The sequence below is a fragment of the Girardinichthys multiradiatus genome, chromosome 20 (genome assembly GCF_021462225.1).
Source record: "Girardinichthys multiradiatus isolate DD_20200921_A chromosome 20, DD_fGirMul_XY1, whole genome shotgun sequence".
In the NCBI taxonomy this organism is placed as follows: domain Eukaryota; kingdom Metazoa; phylum Chordata; class Actinopteri; order Cyprinodontiformes; family Goodeidae; genus Girardinichthys; species Girardinichthys multiradiatus.
The window spans coordinates 5,135,808-5,156,355 of NC_061812.1; the positions used below are offsets into that span (position 1 = coordinate 5,135,808).

At 40.2% G+C, this 20,548-nt stretch overlaps 1 protein-coding gene across 2 annotated transcripts; it reads right to left on the reverse strand.

Moving 5' to 3' along the window:
- Positions 1–1,775: 1,775 nt before the first annotated feature.
- Positions 1,776–19,333, reverse strand: lmcd1 (LIM and cysteine-rich domains 1). 2 transcript variants are annotated; one of them, XM_047347459.1, is made up of 7 exons: positions 18,997–19,333; positions 9,123–9,196; positions 8,528–8,783; positions 5,512–5,661; positions 5,209–5,439; positions 2,147–2,365; positions 1,776–2,060 (listed from the first exon to the last, which is right to left on the reverse strand). In XM_047347459.1, exons 1-7 carry the CDS (start codon positions 19,021–19,023, stop codon positions 1,875–1,877), a joined length of 1,143 nt encoding a protein of 380 aa, XP_047203415.1. In that variant the 5' UTR covers positions 19,024–19,333; the 3' UTR covers positions 1,776–1,874. The 2 variants fall into 2 exon arrangements, with proteins under 2 accessions (XP_047203415.1, XP_047203416.1); XM_047347460.1 differs by having other exon boundaries at positions 1,776–1,996; positions 18,997–19,318.
- Between the last annotated feature and the right edge of the window lie 1,215 nt (positions 19,334–20,548).

Genomic DNA, 20,548 nt, shown 5'->3' on the forward strand with positions numbered 1-20,548 from the left:
ATTTTAGCCATCCTGTTGCTGATTTGCTGCCATGTTTTGTATCATTGTTCTGCTGATGAGCCAGTTTGGGTCAGGCTTCAGCTGTTGGACAGATGGTCTCATATTTGTCTCCAGAATACTTTGGTACACAGAGTAAATCATGGCTGACCAAAAGCTGCATCTACAAAACAACCCAAATCACCGGCCCTCCGCCACCACACCTGACAGTTGGTATGAGGCATTTGTGCTGATATTTTCTTAGAGGTTTTCTCCATAAATGGAGTTCTGCATTGTGACCAAACATCTTGACCAAATTTTCTCTTTCTGTAGAATAATGGACTTAGATGGTTTTGAAATGACCTTATAAGCATTCTCAAGACGGATGAGCAGCAATAATTGCCTCCCTGAGGTCATTGCTTAAGTGTTTCCTGTTTGGCATTGTGTTAAAACACACATATATGGTCCAGAGAAGAACACTCCCAGAACTCCTTCTCTCACAGATCAGTATTAAACTCTTCATCACCAGTAACTATGGATGTTTCATTTCATTTACCAACCTCAGGCACATGCATTAAATGAAAGCAGGCAAGCTGTGAAGACATGATGGTTGCCAACAACATGTGAGTGTTATTTGTGTAATAATGTAGCTGGAGACCTCGGATGTCTGATTTTACCCATATTAGTCCAAACCTTGGTGTATAATCTGTGTCAATGGAAGTGATGATTAATGCATCCAGCTCCTCTATAAACCCCCACTGATTACACAACTCTCTATTAAAAGCCCCAAAACTCAGCAGATCAAATTGAACTGTCTCACTTTAGGACTAAAAATAAGGAAACCTGTTTTTTTCAACGATCAACTGGGTGACGCCATTTTCCAGGAACGTCGACCCAGAGACCACTGGAATTCCTCACATTCCTGCAGGTGGTAGGTCATCTGAGCACACTCGTGCAGCAGAGAAGATATGTAATCCCACCCGATTACTTCTTTATGGCTGTGAGATGTTATTTCACTATTACATTTGACATCGATTTTTAGATCATGACAGATTTTTTTTTTATAATCCAACTGACTTTTAAGAACTTTTTAGGATTTAAATGACAACACCTCATTTTGGTTACTTCAGTTTTTCCAACAAGAGCTTCGCAGCATTTAATATCTGGGAGTTTGTCCACTCCACATGCCGTTTGTGAATCTGAAGACAGCATTTGCCCGTTTCCGTTTCCCTTCAGACATTTTGTGAGAGATGCTGTGGGACCTTTAACCTCCATAATCCGACATAAACTATGTGGAAAGAAATGGTGAAAAAATGCCTTCCTGGACTCTTTTTCTGATCAGATCAGGTTTTACAATCAACTGAACAAGTAATGTTAAATAGAAAGAAAATCTGAGTTGAATTATAACTTCTGAAAACTCAATATATGTTATTCTTTCTCTACAGTTTAAGACCAAAAAACATTTCCACAACCAGGCATTAAGCGGTCGCTGTACTCAATAATGCATTCATTTTGTTGATTAGTTTTTTTGATGTTTCCCTGAAATGTCACCTCTGGGCTTCCGTACTGAGCTGCAGCCTGAAAGGCCATCTGAACAATGTCAGAGCTTTAAGAGCTCAGAGATCAAGAGAAAGTTTCTTCAGCCACTTTAAATGTTTCAGTCACATAAACATTTCTGGATGAGTCTCTAAGGACTTTGAAGACAGTTTTATGTTCTTTCAAGTGTTTCATATACTAATAAATCCATTTAACATTTTGTGTTGATAGAACTAGAAAATTAAACAGTCTTACATGTCGGCTAAAAACATAATTCAGCTCTTTATTATGAAGGATTTACTTTTATGTATGTTATTTTGATCTCTTTTCTTCCTCGTAGTTCTATTGGTGATGTTTTAAAATTAAATATTTGTCAGTGCTGACAGGGTGTATCCAGGCTTTGGCCACACTTCCAGCAGCAGTAATGTTGAGGATGCCACGTCCGTCCATCTTTCGCTGTGATGAACGACTTGCAGAAGATGAGCTGAGGATGGAGAAGCAACAGAGGAGATGATCAGTGATTCAAAAGGAGTAGCTGGAAGTTCAATCTGTGAATTTAAAGAGGTAAAAGGCCTTAAATGAAGAAACACATGAAAAATAAATAAATTCATGGTAGAAGAAGAAGACGTCTCACCTCGTCGCAGCCGGAACATCTCGGCCACACCGACTCACAGTAATGCCGTCCACAGAGCAGCTTCTGATTGGACCAGAAATACACCAGGTCCACCAGACCATGGCCGCAGTCTGAGCAAACAAAGCACGTGGGATGCCACAAGACGTCATGGTAACCTGCACGCTCAGCGTAAACAGCTGGACTGTCCTTCACAACCTCTTCGTGGCAACCAGTACACCGCTGGAGGACAAAGGAACAAGTAAAAGTTACGTTTTCAGAGTGCACACATGAAAACCTGGGTCATTGATGTCACGTTTTTTTGGTTTTTTTCACTCTCCAACATTCTCTGTTCAATTCAGTTCAATTCAAAGATACTTTATTGATCCTCGAGGGGAAATTAGAATTCCAGTACAACCCATTCAAACAGACATCATGACACAAGACAAGGGGGGGACGGGTCACCGAGGCTTTGCTGCCCACTCACAGTCGCTGCCCTTGCTAGATGAGAAAACAGGCCACATTAGGAAAGTAGAGGGAAAAAATCATATTTCACACTTTATCCTTAGCAGGATACAGTTTGAGATTGCAAAAAACTTCAGCACAAAGAAGCAACAAGTTGACAAAACAACATCATGCCGGGAACGGTGAAGGTGGTGTGAGGGGGTGCATATATTTATCTTGAGCATGTGTGTGTGTCCAAGTGAGTGTGTGCAAGTAAGTCCATGAAGCACTGTCACAGAGACCATTGTCCTTGATGGTACGATGGAATGTTCATCAACTGGCCACAAAGTTCTGAGCAGGTCCACAGATGTCCTCAGGGAAGGGAGGTGGCAGAGCGTCATGTTTACATAACTTCCAGGAGAGGTTGAAGATAGCCAGCCATCAAGGCCGTGCAGGGGAGCCAGATTCAGAAAAACAACAATTATTTGGGTTGGGCTGACTCTTAATTTTCCATCAGCCTTGAGAGTCTCGCTGGTGCTTCTCAAAGGCGAATCCAAACACCCAAATTCCTGGTCTTTCGCCAGATCCGAGCGAACAACTTTCTCCAAGATTTATCCCATTTCACCCCTGAGTCCAGGAACCGCAACCTGCCTGCGATCCTGTGTAAGGATCACATCTAGTCTGCGATTCAGCTCACGTAACATCTCAGTTTGAGTGCTGATCGCTCTGAAGATCCCATCATACATGCCAGGCAGCCTCACAATTGCCAGAACAGCTGCTGACATTCTCCGAATTTCGCGATATGCCAGGTAACCGCTGACTCCAAAAAGCAGAAATCCTGATATCAAACATCAAATTATATACATATCCACGTCCTTGACTGACATTATCGACAAACACACAATCCTCCACTTCTGCCAGGAGTCCATTGTGTATCCAGAGAAAAACGTCCCATCTAGGCAAGAGGGTTCTCCTCCACCCTGTCTTCTCGTTGAGAAAATTTGATCAATTGCATCGAGAGACCAGCTGACCAAATCCATAACTCAGAATTTGGAAGATATGCAAAAGATTTGGGGACGGTTCAGAACAAAAGGCACGATAGTTCAGTAGTTGGACCCACTACTTCCTCAGCTATAACTTTGGAACGTTTGCTGTATCTGCAGCAGGTCCTGGAGAGAGCCCTAGACATCCCTCTCCCCGGCGACATCTGCCAACTCATTCTGGAGGATCCCAAGGCGTTCCCAGGCCAGACGGGATATATAGTCCCTCCAGCAAGTTTTGGGTCTTCCCCGGGGTCTTCAACTCAGTGAAATGTGTCCGGAGAGCCTCCAAAAACGGGCACAGGAGCCATCCTAGTCAGATTCCCAAGCCACCTCACCTGATTCCTTTCAATGCGGAGAAGCAGCGTCTCAACTCTGAGCTCCTCCCAGATGATAGAGCTCCTCACCATATCTCTAAGGCCGAGTCCAGTCGCCCCTCTGGTGGAAGCTTATTTCATCCCCTTGTACCCTGGATCTTATTCTTTTGGCCATGATCCATGTCTCATGATCATAGGTGAAGGTCAGAACATACATGGACCAGAAAATCGAGAGCTTTGCTTTTTGGCTCAGCTGTTTCTTCACCACAACACACTACAGCAGCACCTGCATTACTATGTAAAAGAGAACAAAAGTGGTGGAGATGTACCACACCGGCACTCTAACCATGGATTTAAAAGCTCCCCATGGCAAGCACCGTCTGCCTGTAATTCAACACAGTGGTGAATGACCACCAGTGACAACAATGTGATTAAAAAATTTAATTCTAACAGCATTTTGGCAGATATTGTAATAACTGCTCCTGTTCTGACCGGCATTGTTACTGTGTCACCAGGATACTATCTATGAGCGAGTCATGCTGTGATTGTCTAAAACACTGCAGAAGTGACTGAAAGCACCTGAAAGTCTCACTTTCCAAAGTATAATGTCTGTATTTTACCTACAAGGTTTTAGCGGTCCTAATTTGTTCCGAGGTAGTCCGAGAACACCATCTCATTCCACTCAAACTCTGCAAGTCTGCTCAGCTATTTTTTTCACAATAATATGTCTGAACTTAAAGAGTCACTTCAAGCTAATGCTACACTTGTCAAATTACAATACAATACAATCTGTCAGTCACTTGGCTCAGTCATAGGGAAAAAAAACAAGATTCAAATTATAATCTTGTGGCACATAGTGAATGGAGAGACAGTTAATGGAGCGAGAGGAGAAATCCATCCTCTTGTTTACTTTCTTTCTCAGCTCTCCTATGTTTCTGCATAGAGGATCTTTGGGGAAAGTAAGACTGCTCACTCCATCCTCTTCCTAATAACACTTCCATTCACTTCCATTTTCAGTTAGAAAAGCATTACTTTTCAAGAAAATAATGTTTTTCTGCAGATCTAAACAACACACCATCATCCAAATCCAAAACAATGGAAAAATTAGTTGTTATTTGAATGATTCATGCTTAAAGTTTTTGTTTCTAAAATAAAACAAAATTTGATCTTTTTCTTTTTTTGGAGTAGTGTTTTAGAAATTCTGGAATGGGATCCTTGGAGTCATGTTTCAGCTGGGCTCTCTATGTAATATTAAATCTGGCTTTAATCTTCAGTATTTACTCACATATTCAGTTTTGTCATCGGTTCCGTTCACAGCAGAGGAGGTGGTGCCGCTGGTTGCACTCTGGTTCTGGTCCTGCACAGCATCTGTTTTGTGACTGTGATCTTTGACCTCCTTTGCCATCCTCTGAGCAGCTGCTTCCTTCAGAACTCCTCCCTCTCCAGGTAAGGCCACCTCGCCCACTCCCAGAACCTCCTGTTTGAACTGCTTCACAAACAGAATCATGGTGCAAACCTGCAGATAAAAGAGTAGGAGTTAACTTTAAGGCACTTGTTGGGTTTGCTAAAGCAGAGATGCAGTTGGTACCTCCTCCTGGCTGCCGAGACTCTGACACTTCATGGGGTCCTGATCGTAGACAGGGAGCTGTCTGAGAAGCTGCCTGCGGCGCTCCAGGGCCCCCTCGGTCCCTGAGACGGGACGTTGACTCTCTGGGAGGAGCTCCATGTACTGCATGGCCTGAAGGTATCAACAATCAACTTTCAGCTGCTCTTCACTGACATCAGATTCAGTCCATTTTAGAATGAACAAATCTTACACTTGTGCAATAACGTGCATAAGTTTTGAATCACCTCTTATTTTCTTGTAAAGTTGTATTTATCAGTAGTTCTCCATTTGTGTTTTTTGTGTTTTGCTGATGGCTTGTCACTAATGTTCTTCCCACCATGTTGTGTTTAAAAATGAGGAAAGATGAAAAGCATAGGGCAAAAGAAAAAGCGTCATGTCTTACAATAAATGAAAAGTGTCTGAAATTCATATCTTTAAGAAATAATTTTCAACTGTTTCCCATGTTTTTACCCAAAGCAGTCACCTTGTTGGATGTTTGGATTTGTCATAAATTCAGGTAATGAAATGTTTGTCTTTGTGACAAACTGCATGTAGCAAAGAGCCTAAATATCTCATGTTGAAATGTTTACCACTTTAGAGATTTTACTGGACTGAAAGTGTGAAGAAGCTGATTTATTTCAAAGAAAAACAGATCAAGACCATATCACAAGATTACAAGTCTTGCTCCTGTGAAGCAAATATGAGAAAATGATGGTTGATTTATGATTTCTGTACAGTACTATGTGAAATGATTATTCTCAGAATTTAAAAGCTACTTGGTTGTGACAAGAAAATATAACAGCTATCATTACAGACGGGCTGCTTCCTATTCTCTTCCTAGATCAACAGTTGATCATATTTTTCACATGTACTGGATTTATTTTGGCTTCCTACACATTTAATGATGTGTTTCATGACACATTTCTAGAGGTTTTGTCCTTTTTAGCCATGTTATAAATACAAAATTTTTACACCAACTACATAACAGGTAAGATGTAATTTATTGTGATGTTTTAAATGCATGAAATACAAACAACAAAACAAAATAGTGTTTCCCTTAGAATTAAAGCAATAAACTTTAGATTTGATGTGATGAAATTAAAATATGACCATGTCCATGTCTACTTTTAGAGTTTACCAGATTAAAAGTTTTGTTAACTCAACAGAAACCTCCTGAATTTCTTAGGACGGTGCCGTCACAAGAACAAAACTTAATGACTATGAGCACAGATACAGTCCCTTTTTCTTTCCTCAGTAATGTTTTAATGTTGGTTTAGACTTTGGGGCCTGCTGAAAGTCCAGTTTGTTAAACTAAAACTACCAGAGTCTGAGTTTGATCCTAAAGTTTTTATCATATTTTTCCCTCTTTGGTTCAGTTTTATTTTCCCATTGCTGTAACCTGAGCAGCCGGTTTCAGTATCGCTTGCTCCAGGTGTTTTCTGTGACACAGCTGTGTGTTGTCAGCGTGCTGCGCTGCTGAGACTAACAATGACTAAGCCTGGAGCAGCATTAGTAAACAGTCAAACAAAGTGCTGGATGAGGCTAACAAGATGCTGGGGGATTTTTCTGAGGCACATGTGGAGAGCAGGCTCTGTTGGATTTGGATCTGTCTCTGCGAGCTCAGCCGCAGTAATGTCTGTCATCGCCGTAATTACAGGCTGCACTGGAGCCTGTTTTTAATGCGAAGCAGACAGTTTGAAGAGATGGCTACTCTGAGGTATCTTACCAAAAATATTTTTAACTGGATCCAACAGAAAATACAAGTAAAAAAAACAGACTGCTATTCCTATCGTTGTATTTTACTTTATTTAGTCTGATTGAAGCAGCTCTGGTTTACAGCTCTGCAGAAAGCGGTTAAAACAAATATTCAATCCTTTCCATCATTACTGTTTAACCTCATAAAGATATGAGTCTGAATTTAAACAAATGACCTATAGAAGAAGATGCATCAGAAATCTTTAGTTTTCTTCATCTATTTTAAATGTGTTGTGACTTTTTTTGTTTAAAATTTTTTATTAATATTTCGTCCATCTGTTTAGAGTTTCACTAGATATCCAAAGCATCCTATTTGTAAGGAGCAGAGATTGTCTGGTTTTGGAGATTATGTTCTGATAGCATCTCCTAGTCACGGCCTTCGCCGTTCTCCAGAGCGATTTGCAACTGAATGTGAAGCAGCTGGGATGAGATACAGCTGTTCCAAGTCTGGGTCAGAGTCTCTCAGCTAGGAAAGGTGGACTACTCCCTCCAGGTCAGGGTAAAAGGTGGGGGGGGGGGGGGGGGGGGGGGGGGGAACCGACCCAAAAGGGAAGCTCTTGATTTACTCAATCTACGTTCCAACCTTCGCCTATGGCCGTGAGGTTCGGATCTGTTGGGTGGCTGGATGCTGCCTTAGAGATAAGGTGAGGAGCTCTGCCATCGGGATGGAGCTCAGAGTTGAGCCGGCTCCTCGGAGTATATATATTCCTTCTGTCCTGACGGTATTTTGGGATCCCCCAGACTGAGCTATAGAGTACTGCTGGGAAGAAGAATATCTGGGTTTTGCTTCTGCAGCTGTTACCTCTTCGCTTCACCGTCTAATAAACAGAAGATGGTAGCTGGGTGGATGGATAACTGTAAGAACCTTCGAATTACTAAAGTGGGTTATTTTTTTACCACCTAAGTATGAAATATTGATACCTCTAATTTCATTATATATAAATAAAACAGAATTTTAGAAAATGAAAATAAGTGTTATTTTACAGAAACAGATAGCTTCTGATTCTGGATTTTAGATTGAATGATTACATATGGATATTTGGAGCTGAAAGCCCACTACTCCTTGGTTGGGCTTGCCTTTGTTTTTGACAAAATGACATTTAAATAAAATAAAATGTTGATCAAGAACAGGAAGAACGGCATTGTGATTATATTAAAGAGGGAATTGACTGTTTTAACTAAATATCTGCTTTAAGTGTATCAGAAACACCAAGAATCTCCATCACCTTCTGCTGAGTCTCACCAGTTTCTGGTTGAGCCCGGCTGGTGCCCAGTCGTACGTGGTGGTGATGAAAGTTGGGTCCTTGCGTGACACCACCGGGTTCGTCACAATCATTCGGTTTCTCTTGTACATCCGAAGGCCGCCGCCCCCTTTGACCTTTGCAGTTAAGTGTGAGCAGGGCGAGTCTCCGAACAGGCGTCCCATCTGCTGATCGTCCTCAAGATCACTCTCCGGAGCGTGGTCGACCGTGCTGCAGCCGCATGCCATGCAGGCTTTCCTGGACAGAGGAGAGACCCCCAGGGATGAAGATATCACCATGTTCTGCCTTGGTCCGCAGGTTTTTGTTTGTTTGTGTAAAACATTCAGGAGTTTTCACGCATTTTCATAAAATAAAATAAAAAATCAGGCTGTCTTACAAGCTTCCTAGCAGATAAAACATTGTTTACAAAAATCTTTGCAGAAAGTGTACAGTTGCCATGTTTATTTATGTGTTAATAAGTTTGTGGGCAGTCTAGGTAAACCAGAACCATTGGAAGAATTGTTGCCTCATTCCTTTCATTGTTTTTCTTTTTGTTGGCAAAATGAAATTAAAAAAGCTCAAATTAAGCAACTGTACCTCCAAGAATGGGGCTGAAGTCCAGAGCAGCTGCCCTTACAAACCAGACACTTCCCTGCACCTCTGAGAGACATCTGAGAGGAGGCACAGAAAACAAACATTACTGCAAAACATATTTAAAAGTGTGTACATACACTGCATTCAGAGAGGTAAATGTTAGAAGTTTAGAAAAATCAAAACACAGTTGAATTAAGAATATACCAAAAAGAAAGAAAAACTTTGATGCAAATTTGAGATAATTCAAAATTTAGAGTTTTTAAGAGATTGGGAAAAGAACAGGGAAGAAACAAAATGTTGCTTAGCATGTTGCATCACAAGGAACAACAAAAAAATCTGGAAAGGAACAAAGAAACCCAAGACGTTTATTTAAAGTGGAGAGTATTCCCAAAATCAGCATCAGGAGTGATAATCTGGCAACCGAGGCCAGATGTGACACTTTATGAGATTAAGCACTCAATAAAACTAGACCAAGGTGGAGGCTTGAGCAGAACGTGATATGAAATCCACATAAAACAAAAGCAAAAATCTCAACTTAATATGCAGCCTATGACATTCATATTTATAATAATTAAAAGAAAATTTAAAAAGGTCCTACATATGTATCTACCCCACAACCCTGCTAGGATAAATAGGTATAGACAATGGCTGGCTGGGTGGGTGTATGAGTAAAACTTCAATAACTCATTTCCAGTTTCCTAAAGTCCAACTTAGTTAAACTCCAGCTGAAACCAGACTTGCCTTTCTGCCTATTTTTGTCCTAAATTGCTTTAGGTTTTTTCATCCGTGTAATAAAAGCACATGGTGACTTTTAGGCTGAGTTTCCTTCCTCTTGTATGCAAAATATAATCTAGAAATAAAATATATTTTAAGATGATTTAAGAGAAAAAGATAAAGCCACTTGAAGACCTTGTTTTGGAGGATTTTTGATCTCAGGAAATTCCAAAATCAAGCTTCTGCAAAAGTGAGGATCATGAAATGTCGGTGCGAGTAATTTAGTGAGAGTTAGTTTCATACAAACAATAAGAAATTACATCAAGACCCCTTAAGCCATTTGATGTACTAACAACTCTGACTCCTTTAAAAGCCTGAGATGATGTTGAGGAAGTTGTGTTGTGTGTAGGAGTTCTAGCTCAGATAGAAAGAGTTGTTATGACCACGTTCTCTGGGTGTGGAGGCAGCAGACTGGAGTCCACATACACAAACCACACATTCAGGAAGGATGATCTCATCGGTCCACCCAGTGACTGTTCCTACAAACATCACTGATCCTCCTCTGTACCACAGCCTGTGTTTTGTAAAGCCGTTATTCAGATAATACAGATATTATACTTTTACTTTGCTCATTTCAGTCCTTCACAGTATAGGTGATTTCACACCTGACTTTTGTAGGTGCTAAACAGCTGCAGGAAGTTTTTCTTTACCTCCTTGTGATCTAATCATAGTCTACTGTGTGGATATAAAGTTTTATAACTTTAATACATAATGCCTTGCAGCAGGTCACTTATTTATTTGGTTTGATTAAAATGTCTGAATCTGTCATATTTTATCACAACTTTTCCAAATAGGGATCAGAACCACAATCAATGGAAATTGGGGATGATGCAAAGTTTTCTGCCAATTATATAGACTTTTATTACGTTTTTTGCAAGGCTTGAGCAGTTTTGGAAATGTAGCCTCATGCACTGAAAACTAGACGGATGTGTCTTGGTTTTAAAACTTTATAGAAAAATCCAAATAAAATAAAGTTGTTTCAGCAAAATATAACTTCTGTTCAGGTTCATGCTGGGATCAATATTTCACTGAGGTGTAAAGAAAGGATTTTTATTAAAGATGTGGACAAAGCCCTAAAACACAGGCGTCATACTCCTGTCAATTCAATTCAATTTATTGATATAGCACCAATTCACAACACATGTCGTCTCAAGGCACTTCACATAAGTCAGGTTCATACATTCCTATTAATCGTAACCATTGAACAGTGCAGTCAGATTCAGTTATTTATTCAAATTGGATAAAAAGTTTTTCTATCTAAGGAAACCCAGCAGATTGCATCCAGTCAGTGACTTGCAGCATTCACTCCTCCTGGATGAGCATGTAGAGACAGTGGACAGTCACTGGTGTTGACTTTGCAGCAATCCCTCATTGACCTGTCCTCAAGGTCATGCAACTTTTAGACATTTCTCTACATCAACACACCTGGATCACATGATTAGGTCATCAGAAGGAATCAGTCTAAAACTGGGCAAGTTCAGTCCTCCATGACTACTTTCCTGCAACTTTTACATGAATGCCTTCGCCAACACCCCTGAATCAAATGCTGTTCAGTCATTCAGCTCTGCAGAGGCCTGGTAACGACCAATTTGTTTGATTCAGTTGTGTTGGAGAATCTAAAAGTTGCAGGATTGTAGCTCTCGAGGTCTGGACTTGGAAACTCCTGGTTTTAATTTTAGGCTTGGAATGTTGATTATATTTGCAGCAAATTAAGTTTTCTAAAATGTGGAAAGATTTAGTTAAATAAACTGGACCAAACATAAACACATCACTAAATTATGACCGAAACGAAATTCCATTTCATCAAAATAATGTAAAATCTAAAACTAAATTATGATTCTATGCAAAAATGAACACTGATTCAAACATTTTAGAGTTCAGACCAGAACTGGAGAGAATATGCAAACACAATGCAGAAAGACCCCAGGCCCAGATTCAAACCCAGAACTTCTTGCTTTAAGACAGCAGGCCGGCCAACAGCGTCACCTTGTAGCTGAATGCCGGATCAGAATCTGCATATTTAGATCCACCGCCGTCCATGTGTCATTATCAGACTGGGGAGATTGAATTTACTGTACAGGAATTTACATTTATTCGCCAGATTACATAAACTGTTGTTTATGGTCCATACTGACAGTTTTAATCTACAGTAGAGCCCCTCTACCTGGAGTTATTGGGTTTTTAGAAACCTGTGTACTATTCATAAATCAACTATAAGATCATGTGTTTCATATCCTGTCAGCAGGTTTCCTCACAGCTCCAGAAATACCCAAACATGTGAGATAACACAGAGAGTTTAAGGCCTCTGGCAGAAAACCCGACAGTAAAAACAATCTGCAGCTTATTGTCTCAGAGTCTGTCCACCTGTCTGTCTGTCACCGGGTATTACCGGGCCCATCTCTGCTGCGGGCATGGTGTTAGAGGCATCCACATGTGCTCCATAATGACAGAGACAAACCAGAGCTCTTAGATAATAGAAACCAATCCTGGACAGCGGGATTTACTTCATGTGGAACTTCATGTCCTCAAACTAGAAGAGTCGGACACTGTGAATGGAATATCTCCAAATACAAACAGCAGAGGGAAATATAAAAAAAGTAAATGAAATAAGCTTTCAATTTGATCAAAATAATATGAACTAACATTGATCAAGATTTTTTATAAATAAAAATATAGTATTAATACATCTGAAAACACTGCTTCCCTGTGCGACAAAAACATCCAAAACAATCGGCCTAAAAGATTTCCGGAAGAGAAATGTGGACCTCCACAGGTCTGATTCATCCTTGGACATAATTTCCAGATGTCTGAAGGTACCACTTTTATCTGCTATATTTGTAGTACTTATATGCAAGTAGTAACAGTAACAGAAGACAGGTTCTGTTCCCTAGAGGTTTTGCTGCAAATTGCATGAAAGCCCCAGAACAAAATCAAAAGATCTGGAGAAGATGCTGGCTGAAGCCAATAAGAAGTCCACAGTGAAACAAATCCTGTATCAAAATGGCCGAAAAGCCACTCAGCGAGGAAGAACCCACTATTGCAAAAGCAAAACCAAAGGGCAGTTTTCAATTCTCTCAGGGACAAAGACTTATATTTTTGGAGACATGTCCTGTAGTCTGATTAACATGAAAATGAACGGACATTTGGAGTAATGAGGAGGACAACTGTGAAGCATGAAGGTGGCAGCATCATGTTGTAGGAGATTTCTACTGCAAGAGGGACTGGTGCACTTCGCAAATCATGAACAAAGAAAATTATGAGGTAATATTGAATCGACATCTCAAGACATCAGCCAGGAAGTTAAAACTTGGGCACAAATATGTCTTCTAAATGGACAACAACCCTAAACCTACCACTATATTAGTCACCGTGTAAGCCAGGTGGCCTACAAACCTGACCCAGTTAGACCGGTTCTGTCAGGAAGAATGGGCCAAAGTTCCAGCAAACTACCCAAAACCATTGACCCAAGTCGTACAGTTTAAAAGGTAATTAAACATCTGAAGAAAGATTTAAAAAAAACTTCAGAAAAGTTATTTCTCTAATTATTCAGGTGTTTAACAAATAGAAATAAGTTTAGCTGACCTAAAACAGGAAATGTTTGTTTTATTTAATGTGAGACAGTGAAGGAAAAGGCCTTTAAGTAAAAGTTTATTTATATGGAAGATTTTCACAAAGTCTTTCACAAAAAGTAATAAAATATAGAAAACAGAACACAATACAATCTCACGATGAAAGCCCAAATCATAGTCTGTGTTTTTATGCAGTGTATGTAAAACTTTTTTATCTTTTTCTCCATTTTTCATGGCTTGTCTTGATTTAATGTTTTCAAATCAATGAGGTATTGTTTATCAATTTATATATTTTATGTTGATCATTTTATCTGATAAAAATAACATTTAAAATGTACCTATTTGAGTTTTAAATTTGATCAAAATTTAAAAATTTAAATCTCATTATTATATATTTTTTAATAGTGTGCATATATTCTGTTTTTATTCCAGGAACAACAGATGGAAAAATATCTTTTTCAATAACTCTGGCACATTTACTGAAATGTTTTTACAGGCCCTGATAAAAGCTAAATTTGAATCAGGTTCCACTCATTGACGTTACTCAGCTGCAGGTTAAAACAGGACTCATCTGCTTCCCAAGAGTCTCTACAACAAGGTGTGAATGATCAGCCAGTAATAGGAAGGTCACAGTGATGAAGGCTGTCGTCAAAACAGCTTCAGAAGAACAAGACTCTAATTACATCCCTCTGGAGCACACTGACTGACAGGAGCAGTGTCACTTTATCATTATCATACAGTGTTGTGTTATTCCTACCGTCAACAATACCCGCTTGTCCTTGCAGGGTCACAGGGTGTCACTGGGTGACAAACCCTGCACACATTCACTCATACCTAAGGGCATTATGGAGAGAGCAATTCACATGCTCTTCTCCCTGTACACCAACAGCTGCACCTCCAGTCACCAGTCTGTCAAGCTTCTGAAGTTTGCGGACGACACCACCCTGATCGGACTCATCTCTGATGGTGATGAGTCCGCGTACAGATGGGAGGTGGACCATCTGTTGGACTGGTGCAGCCAGAACAACCTTGAGCTCAACGCTCTAAAGACAGTGGAGATGGTTGTGGACTTCAGGCAGAACCCAGCACCACCTGCCCCCATCACCCTCTGTGACTCCACAATTGACACTGTGGAATCTTTCTGCTTCCTGGGAACCATCATCTCCCAGGATCTCAAGTGGGAGCCAAACATCAGCTCCCTCATCAAGAAAGCCCAGCAGAGGATGTTCTTCCTGCGGCAGCTGAAGAAATTCAACCTGCCAAAGACTATGATGGTGCACTTCTACACAGCCATCATTGAGTCCATCCTCACCTCCTCCATCACCATCTGGTACGCCGCTGCTACAGCCAAGGATAAGGGCAGGCTGCAGCGTGTCATTCGGTCTGCTGAGAAGGTGATTGGCTGCAGTCTACTGTCGCTCCAGGAACTGTACACCTCCAGGACCCTGAAGCGGGCAGGGAAGATTCTGGCTGATCCCTCCCACACCGGTCACAGACTCTTTGAGACTCTCCCCTCTGGCAGGAGGCTGCGGTCCATCCGGACCAAAACCTCACGCCACAAGAACAGTTTTTTCCCATCTGCCACCAGCCTGGTTAACAAAGCCCGGAAATCACCTGACACTCTCCCTTTCCCCCACACCCCCCTTTTTTTCTTTTTTTTGCTGACAGGACACCTGTAACCTGTAACTCGAAGCGTTACATTAACGCTCAGCTTGGACTCCTGCTTTACTTGCACAATGATCACCTGCACTGTTGTATTGCTCTTGCATCTTATACTGCTCTATACTTACTCTCACTCACTTAAAACTGTGCACATATATTTATATTATATTGTAGATATGTTTATACTGTTTAATTTGTACTGTATTGCACCGACTACGCCAAAACAAATTCCTTGTATGTCCAAAAACGTACTTGGCAATAAAGCTTTTCTGATTCTGATTCTGATTCTGATTCTGGTAGTCATGTTTTCTGGTCTGTGGGAGGAAGCTGGAGTATCCAGAAAAAACCCATGCATGAACAGGGAGAACATGCAAAACTCAATGCAGAAAGACTCCAAGTCAAGATTTGAACCTAAAATCTTCTCGCTGCAAGGCAACAGTGCTACCAACTGCTCCACCGTGCAGCCCTCTGATCAACAATCAATATTACCAACTGATTAGACTATAAAAGAGTCAGAAATAGAGAAACACTTCAAACAACAGCCTTGATTTCTTTCAAATCTGATTAAAAAAAAGTTACATCTGAGCAGGAAGTCTTGACGTTTTAATAGTTCATGTGAAGAAGCTGCCCTCCCACAAGTTGGCAAATTGTGTTTGTTTTTGTTACCATTGAAAGCAATGCACACTTCAGTTTTAGAACAGTTTTAAAGCAAAGAGGGAATAAAACTCTCTTGTTGAAGAAATTGTGCTGTGTTTCTATATTTAGGGCTCAGATAAGGCGGGCATGTTGTAGGCGGGATCACTCTCATCCAAGTTATTTTGAATATGTCAGCAATGCACAGAGGAAACGCAGTGAGATAAGAAGCTGGAGGTCACAGGAAAGGCTGAACAGCAGTCAAAGCAGGAAGATCTGACTCGAGGCATCCTTCACATTTCATGTTGGTCTGCTACTAAAACAAAAAACAGATCAAGTTTCCAGAGGCGTCCTGATCAGTGTTGGCTATTTTAAAGGTGTAGGAACAGGAGGAGAGAGCTGGACAGGACCCCAGAGACCATTGTCAAAGTATAGTCCCAATGCTGAGGAATGGCTGTGAAATTTATACACAACATTTAGCTTAACAAACCTGTGTTAAGTGAAATGTTTGGGGATCTTTTGAAAGCGCTGCAGTTTTCAGCAGTATTTGCTGCTTTAAGTAAATAAGAAGGATAATTTGATTCATTTTCATTCCATTTTTCCTCCAATATTTAATTTTTTTGTTTTAAATTTGGGAATATGTTGAAATATTAATGATAAAGTTCTTAGTGAAACAACTTCAACTTTGTTCTGTGTTTTGGACCCAGTGGAGCATTCCCTGCATCCTTTGTGCCCCTGTGGGTGTTGGGAGTTATTTCCATCATGGTGATGGGACCTGTTTAAGCTTTGGGGCTTAAACAAAGAGACCAAATCTCAACAGGTGGCGCTGATCCGACAGGTCGTCACCCTTCGGACTGATGTTACCTCTGGACGGGCCACCAGCTGAATGACAGGCGGTTCTACAGGAACATCATGTCTTTGCAGTCCAATGTTAAAATGATGTGCAGTTTAAAAAATCAAAGCATTTAAGCATAAAAGAAAAAAAAATATCCTAAACGTTTTTCAGGTGTATTTGGTATCGATTGTGATTTTGTTTCACAAATTAATTTGCATTCTTTTCTGTTCTGGAAAAGGGTTGGAGGCACGACCTTGTTGTTAATCTGGCATACTTGTCTTCTCAATATAACCTTTGAATATTTTAAGTTATAAGATTTCCCAAATTAAGTTTTGCAATGGATTTCTGATGCATCTGTGAGGCACCATCTGTGTCTGCTGACCTTCACTCACCTTCCTGACTGACTGTTGGATGGTCCAGTAACTGCCTGATAACAGCATCACTCCACCCCTCATGTCGCCTCTTATGCCCTCTGGTGGCCATTCTAGACATGGCAACTCTTTATACACCCATAATAACCTGGAAATGTGCTAAAGTGTGTCCAAATCAGATCGTTTCTTGACGTAGCCTGTGTCTCACAGCTGCTGTTACACTGTAAAATCATCGCTGCTCCCAGATAAAATGTTCCAATCACTGCTGTCATTTGGACAGCTTTAACATATTCTTGTAAATAACCTTTTTTGCACGAATATACAAAAGCACAATTTGTAAAATTTCACACAATCTTCACTTTTAATATTTTTAAAATATACACTATATATTTATTAAAAACACGCTATAGTTTTTATTGCCTTTTATTTTTATTACAATTGTACGTTTTCTGTTTTTCTATTTTAAATTGATTTTTTATTTTTAATGTGTCTCTGTGTGCCTCGATTAGCTGCTGTCATTAGGCTGAATTTCTGTTAATATTGTATAGAATCGATAGAATCGATAGTTTTTACGGGTTACGAGTAAATAAATCCTCAAACATTAAACAAATTAATATCATATGTAATTGAGTTGGTGTCCTTCATTGTAAGAAATAAATATGAATTATTTATCATGTTTTAAAATGTATATATGCGCACAATCATTAAACCTCATCAACTCATTAATATATTTATTTTTCTCTTATATAAGTGAATTAGCAAGAAATATTCCCTTTAGTACCTTTTAAGAATACATTTAGCATTGACTAATGTATCAGTCAAGTAAATAAGAAGTTACCTACAAACTTTCCTGAAAGGAAATAAGTTAGGATGTTTAAGAGCAACCCAGAAACCTGAAGGCTCGAACTCTTAGAAAACTGGGGACCGATTGAACACCCGCGTCTCCGTCCACAACAAAGTCAGTTTAACATCAACAAAGACTGAAAAGATGGTGACCGAGAAAGAAGCTGTTGCTCCAAGAAATGACACCTTTAACTCCACCCCAAATCAACCACAAAATAGTTCAAATGTGGATCCAACGGTATGTTTAAAGGTGACAACAGTCCCAAACTCACATCCAAGCTGTTACTGAAATTGATAAAACTAATATGAGGTTTCTGGGATAATCTTCTTAAACCCCAACCTCAGCCCTATGGACTGTGCTTAAAAGCTAGTTTACTCAACTCTGCAGAGAAGATTTGCCAACTATCCAGAAATCTTTGTGGTGGCTGCAGAAACTGTGTGGTCTCTCTACAATGCAAGAATTCTTGGGAATTTAGATTTTAAATTATTTTCATTTTTCAAGTCTTTGAGCTTCCTCGATGTCATCACCCTAATCTTGAAATCTTAAACTCTGTCCACAGATTCTCTATAAGATTCAAGCCATCACTCTGACTGGGCCACTCCAAAACATTAATATTACTCCCAGTCAGAAGAAACGTGCTGATGAAATTAAAAGAGTAATTTAATTTAGTCATTTTTGGCTTATATTTCAGCTTGTGTGGACTAGAGAGAATCCTCAATAAGTTCAAATGTGTGCATGCATTATATGTTTTTTACGTCATTAAGTTATATGTTGTATAAATGCTCCCTTTGGGGAGGAAAATAGGCCAAATGCATCAGTAAAACCTCAGAACTGATCAGACATTGATGTAGACGATAAGTGGACGTAAACGTCTGATCAGAAATGTAAATGTGGATCAAAATAAGTGTTTCATCTAAATTAGAGGATATTGAACCGATTCTAGATTCCTTTTATTGTTTTCAGAAGGTAAACTAGTTTTTATGAATATTAATTAACCCTACCTTAGGAGGCTGAATGTTTTTAACCAATAAATAAAATAAAGTTTACTTATATAATGAAAAGTCTTCAAGAGTTTCTGTGGATCTCCACCAACGGGAGGAGATGCTATGTCCCATCAGCCTGAATGACCATCTGACCTCCACATGTGGACGTGTCCCTGAACAGGAATCTTAGGTGTAGATGTCCGTACCTTTTCCATGGCTGCGCTCACGTCCATGTCCTCCTGCTCCTCGGCTCTCGCTGCCTCTGCTCTTCCAGAACAATGAGACTTTAAATTCCTCTCCTGTCGACCACACTTCCCCTCTCCCCGCCCACAGTTGCTCCTACTGCCCTGTAGCAATTTTCAGCCATCTGCTCTTTCATCCACGCGTTACTTCTTCTTCTCTTTCTTTAAATAATTTCTGTGTCTGGAAACTCAAAGCAGCTAAGTAACCTCACCTTCCTTGCATTTAGTTGTGATTTCCTGCCTTTATACTCTTGTTTTTCCCTACAGTCCTGATTTATCCAGCTGCCAGCTCTGCTTCTCCACCCTCTGCAACATGAACCCAGCAGGTTTCTTCACCTCTTGATTTTGCTCCAACATGCTGCACAGGGGATCGTCAAGCATTAAAGCCTGACAGGGTTTCACTCTGCTCTCTTAAATGTAGTGAGTGCTTGACGTATTATTTGTGGACACAGTGTACCTACAGACACACAAACCAGGGAGGTTTAACAGCTGTACTGTCTCCACTCACCAGATCGGTAAAGTGGCCCTCTGCTGGACTGCAGAACTACCCGGGGTAGTGAGGCCAGACCGGACTGTTTGTGTTTTGAACAAAAAGCTGAATGAGTCCCTTCTTACATCATTACAGCCAATCAGAATGTGCCTAAAAACTCCCCAGCCAATAGGAGCATAGGAAATCCCTTTTCCTTCTATTCTGTAGATTTACAGTTCAACTCAGAAGAACATTGATGAAAAAACAAGCACAGAATCAGCTTTTAAGAATGAGCAATTGGGTTTGGAGCTCTCAAAAATCTTCCTGGTTCTGGTTCTACAAAGGGGGCAATCTCAGGCCTTCTTTCAACACACTCAAAAGAGACGTTTAGTTGTAAAGATGATCACAAGTAGATGAATTCAGATCATTATAAAACATTGTTAACAACAACAGGGACATGCAAAGGTTCTGACTCGTCCTGCAATTCTTTATATTTTCTTTCGACGCAACCAGAGGTTCTTGAAATCTTTTAAGGCCATTGGAGTATTTAATTGGATGTCGTTTGCTTTATAATTCGTTTTCAGCCCAGTAGATGACCATTTTTGGAGATTTCTTATATTTCTCAATCCACTTAACACCTACTTGTGAAACATTGAGACAAAATTAAGCTCCTGAACCAGCACTGTGTCAACACATGTAACATGCAACTCACCAAGGACCCAATTTTAATTTGCTCACTCCGGCTCTTTGTTACTAACAGTCTGTTATAAAGATGCTATTTGTTTTCATGTTGAATCCCACACAGAAAACACAGCCGGACAGACAGAGAAACAGCCCACATCTTGATGAATAAAGAGTAGAGCCAAGTTAGGTCCATAAAAGGAATGGTCTGATGTCTGATGTAGATGTACTGTGGTCCACAGGGTTGCCCTGTATATGTATGATGCTGCCACCACCATATTGCCCCTTGTACTTTATCACAAGGGGCAACATAGCTGTTTGTTCAGAGTGATGTACAGTGTTAGTTTTGTTTCATTTATAGTGTTT

Coding starts and splice junctions, on each gene's coding strand:
- lmcd1 (XM_047347459.1), bottom strand. CDS start 19,023: ATGGACGTGAGCGCAGCCATGGAAAAG. Junction 8,784..9,122: donor CTTCAGCCCCATTCTTGGAG/GTACAGTTGCTT, acceptor TCCTCTGTCCAG/GAAAGCCTGCATGGCATGCG. Junction 5,440..5,511: donor GTCTCGGCAGCCAGGAGGAG/GTACCAACTGCA, acceptor TTTTATCTGCAG/GTTTGCACCATGATTCTGTT.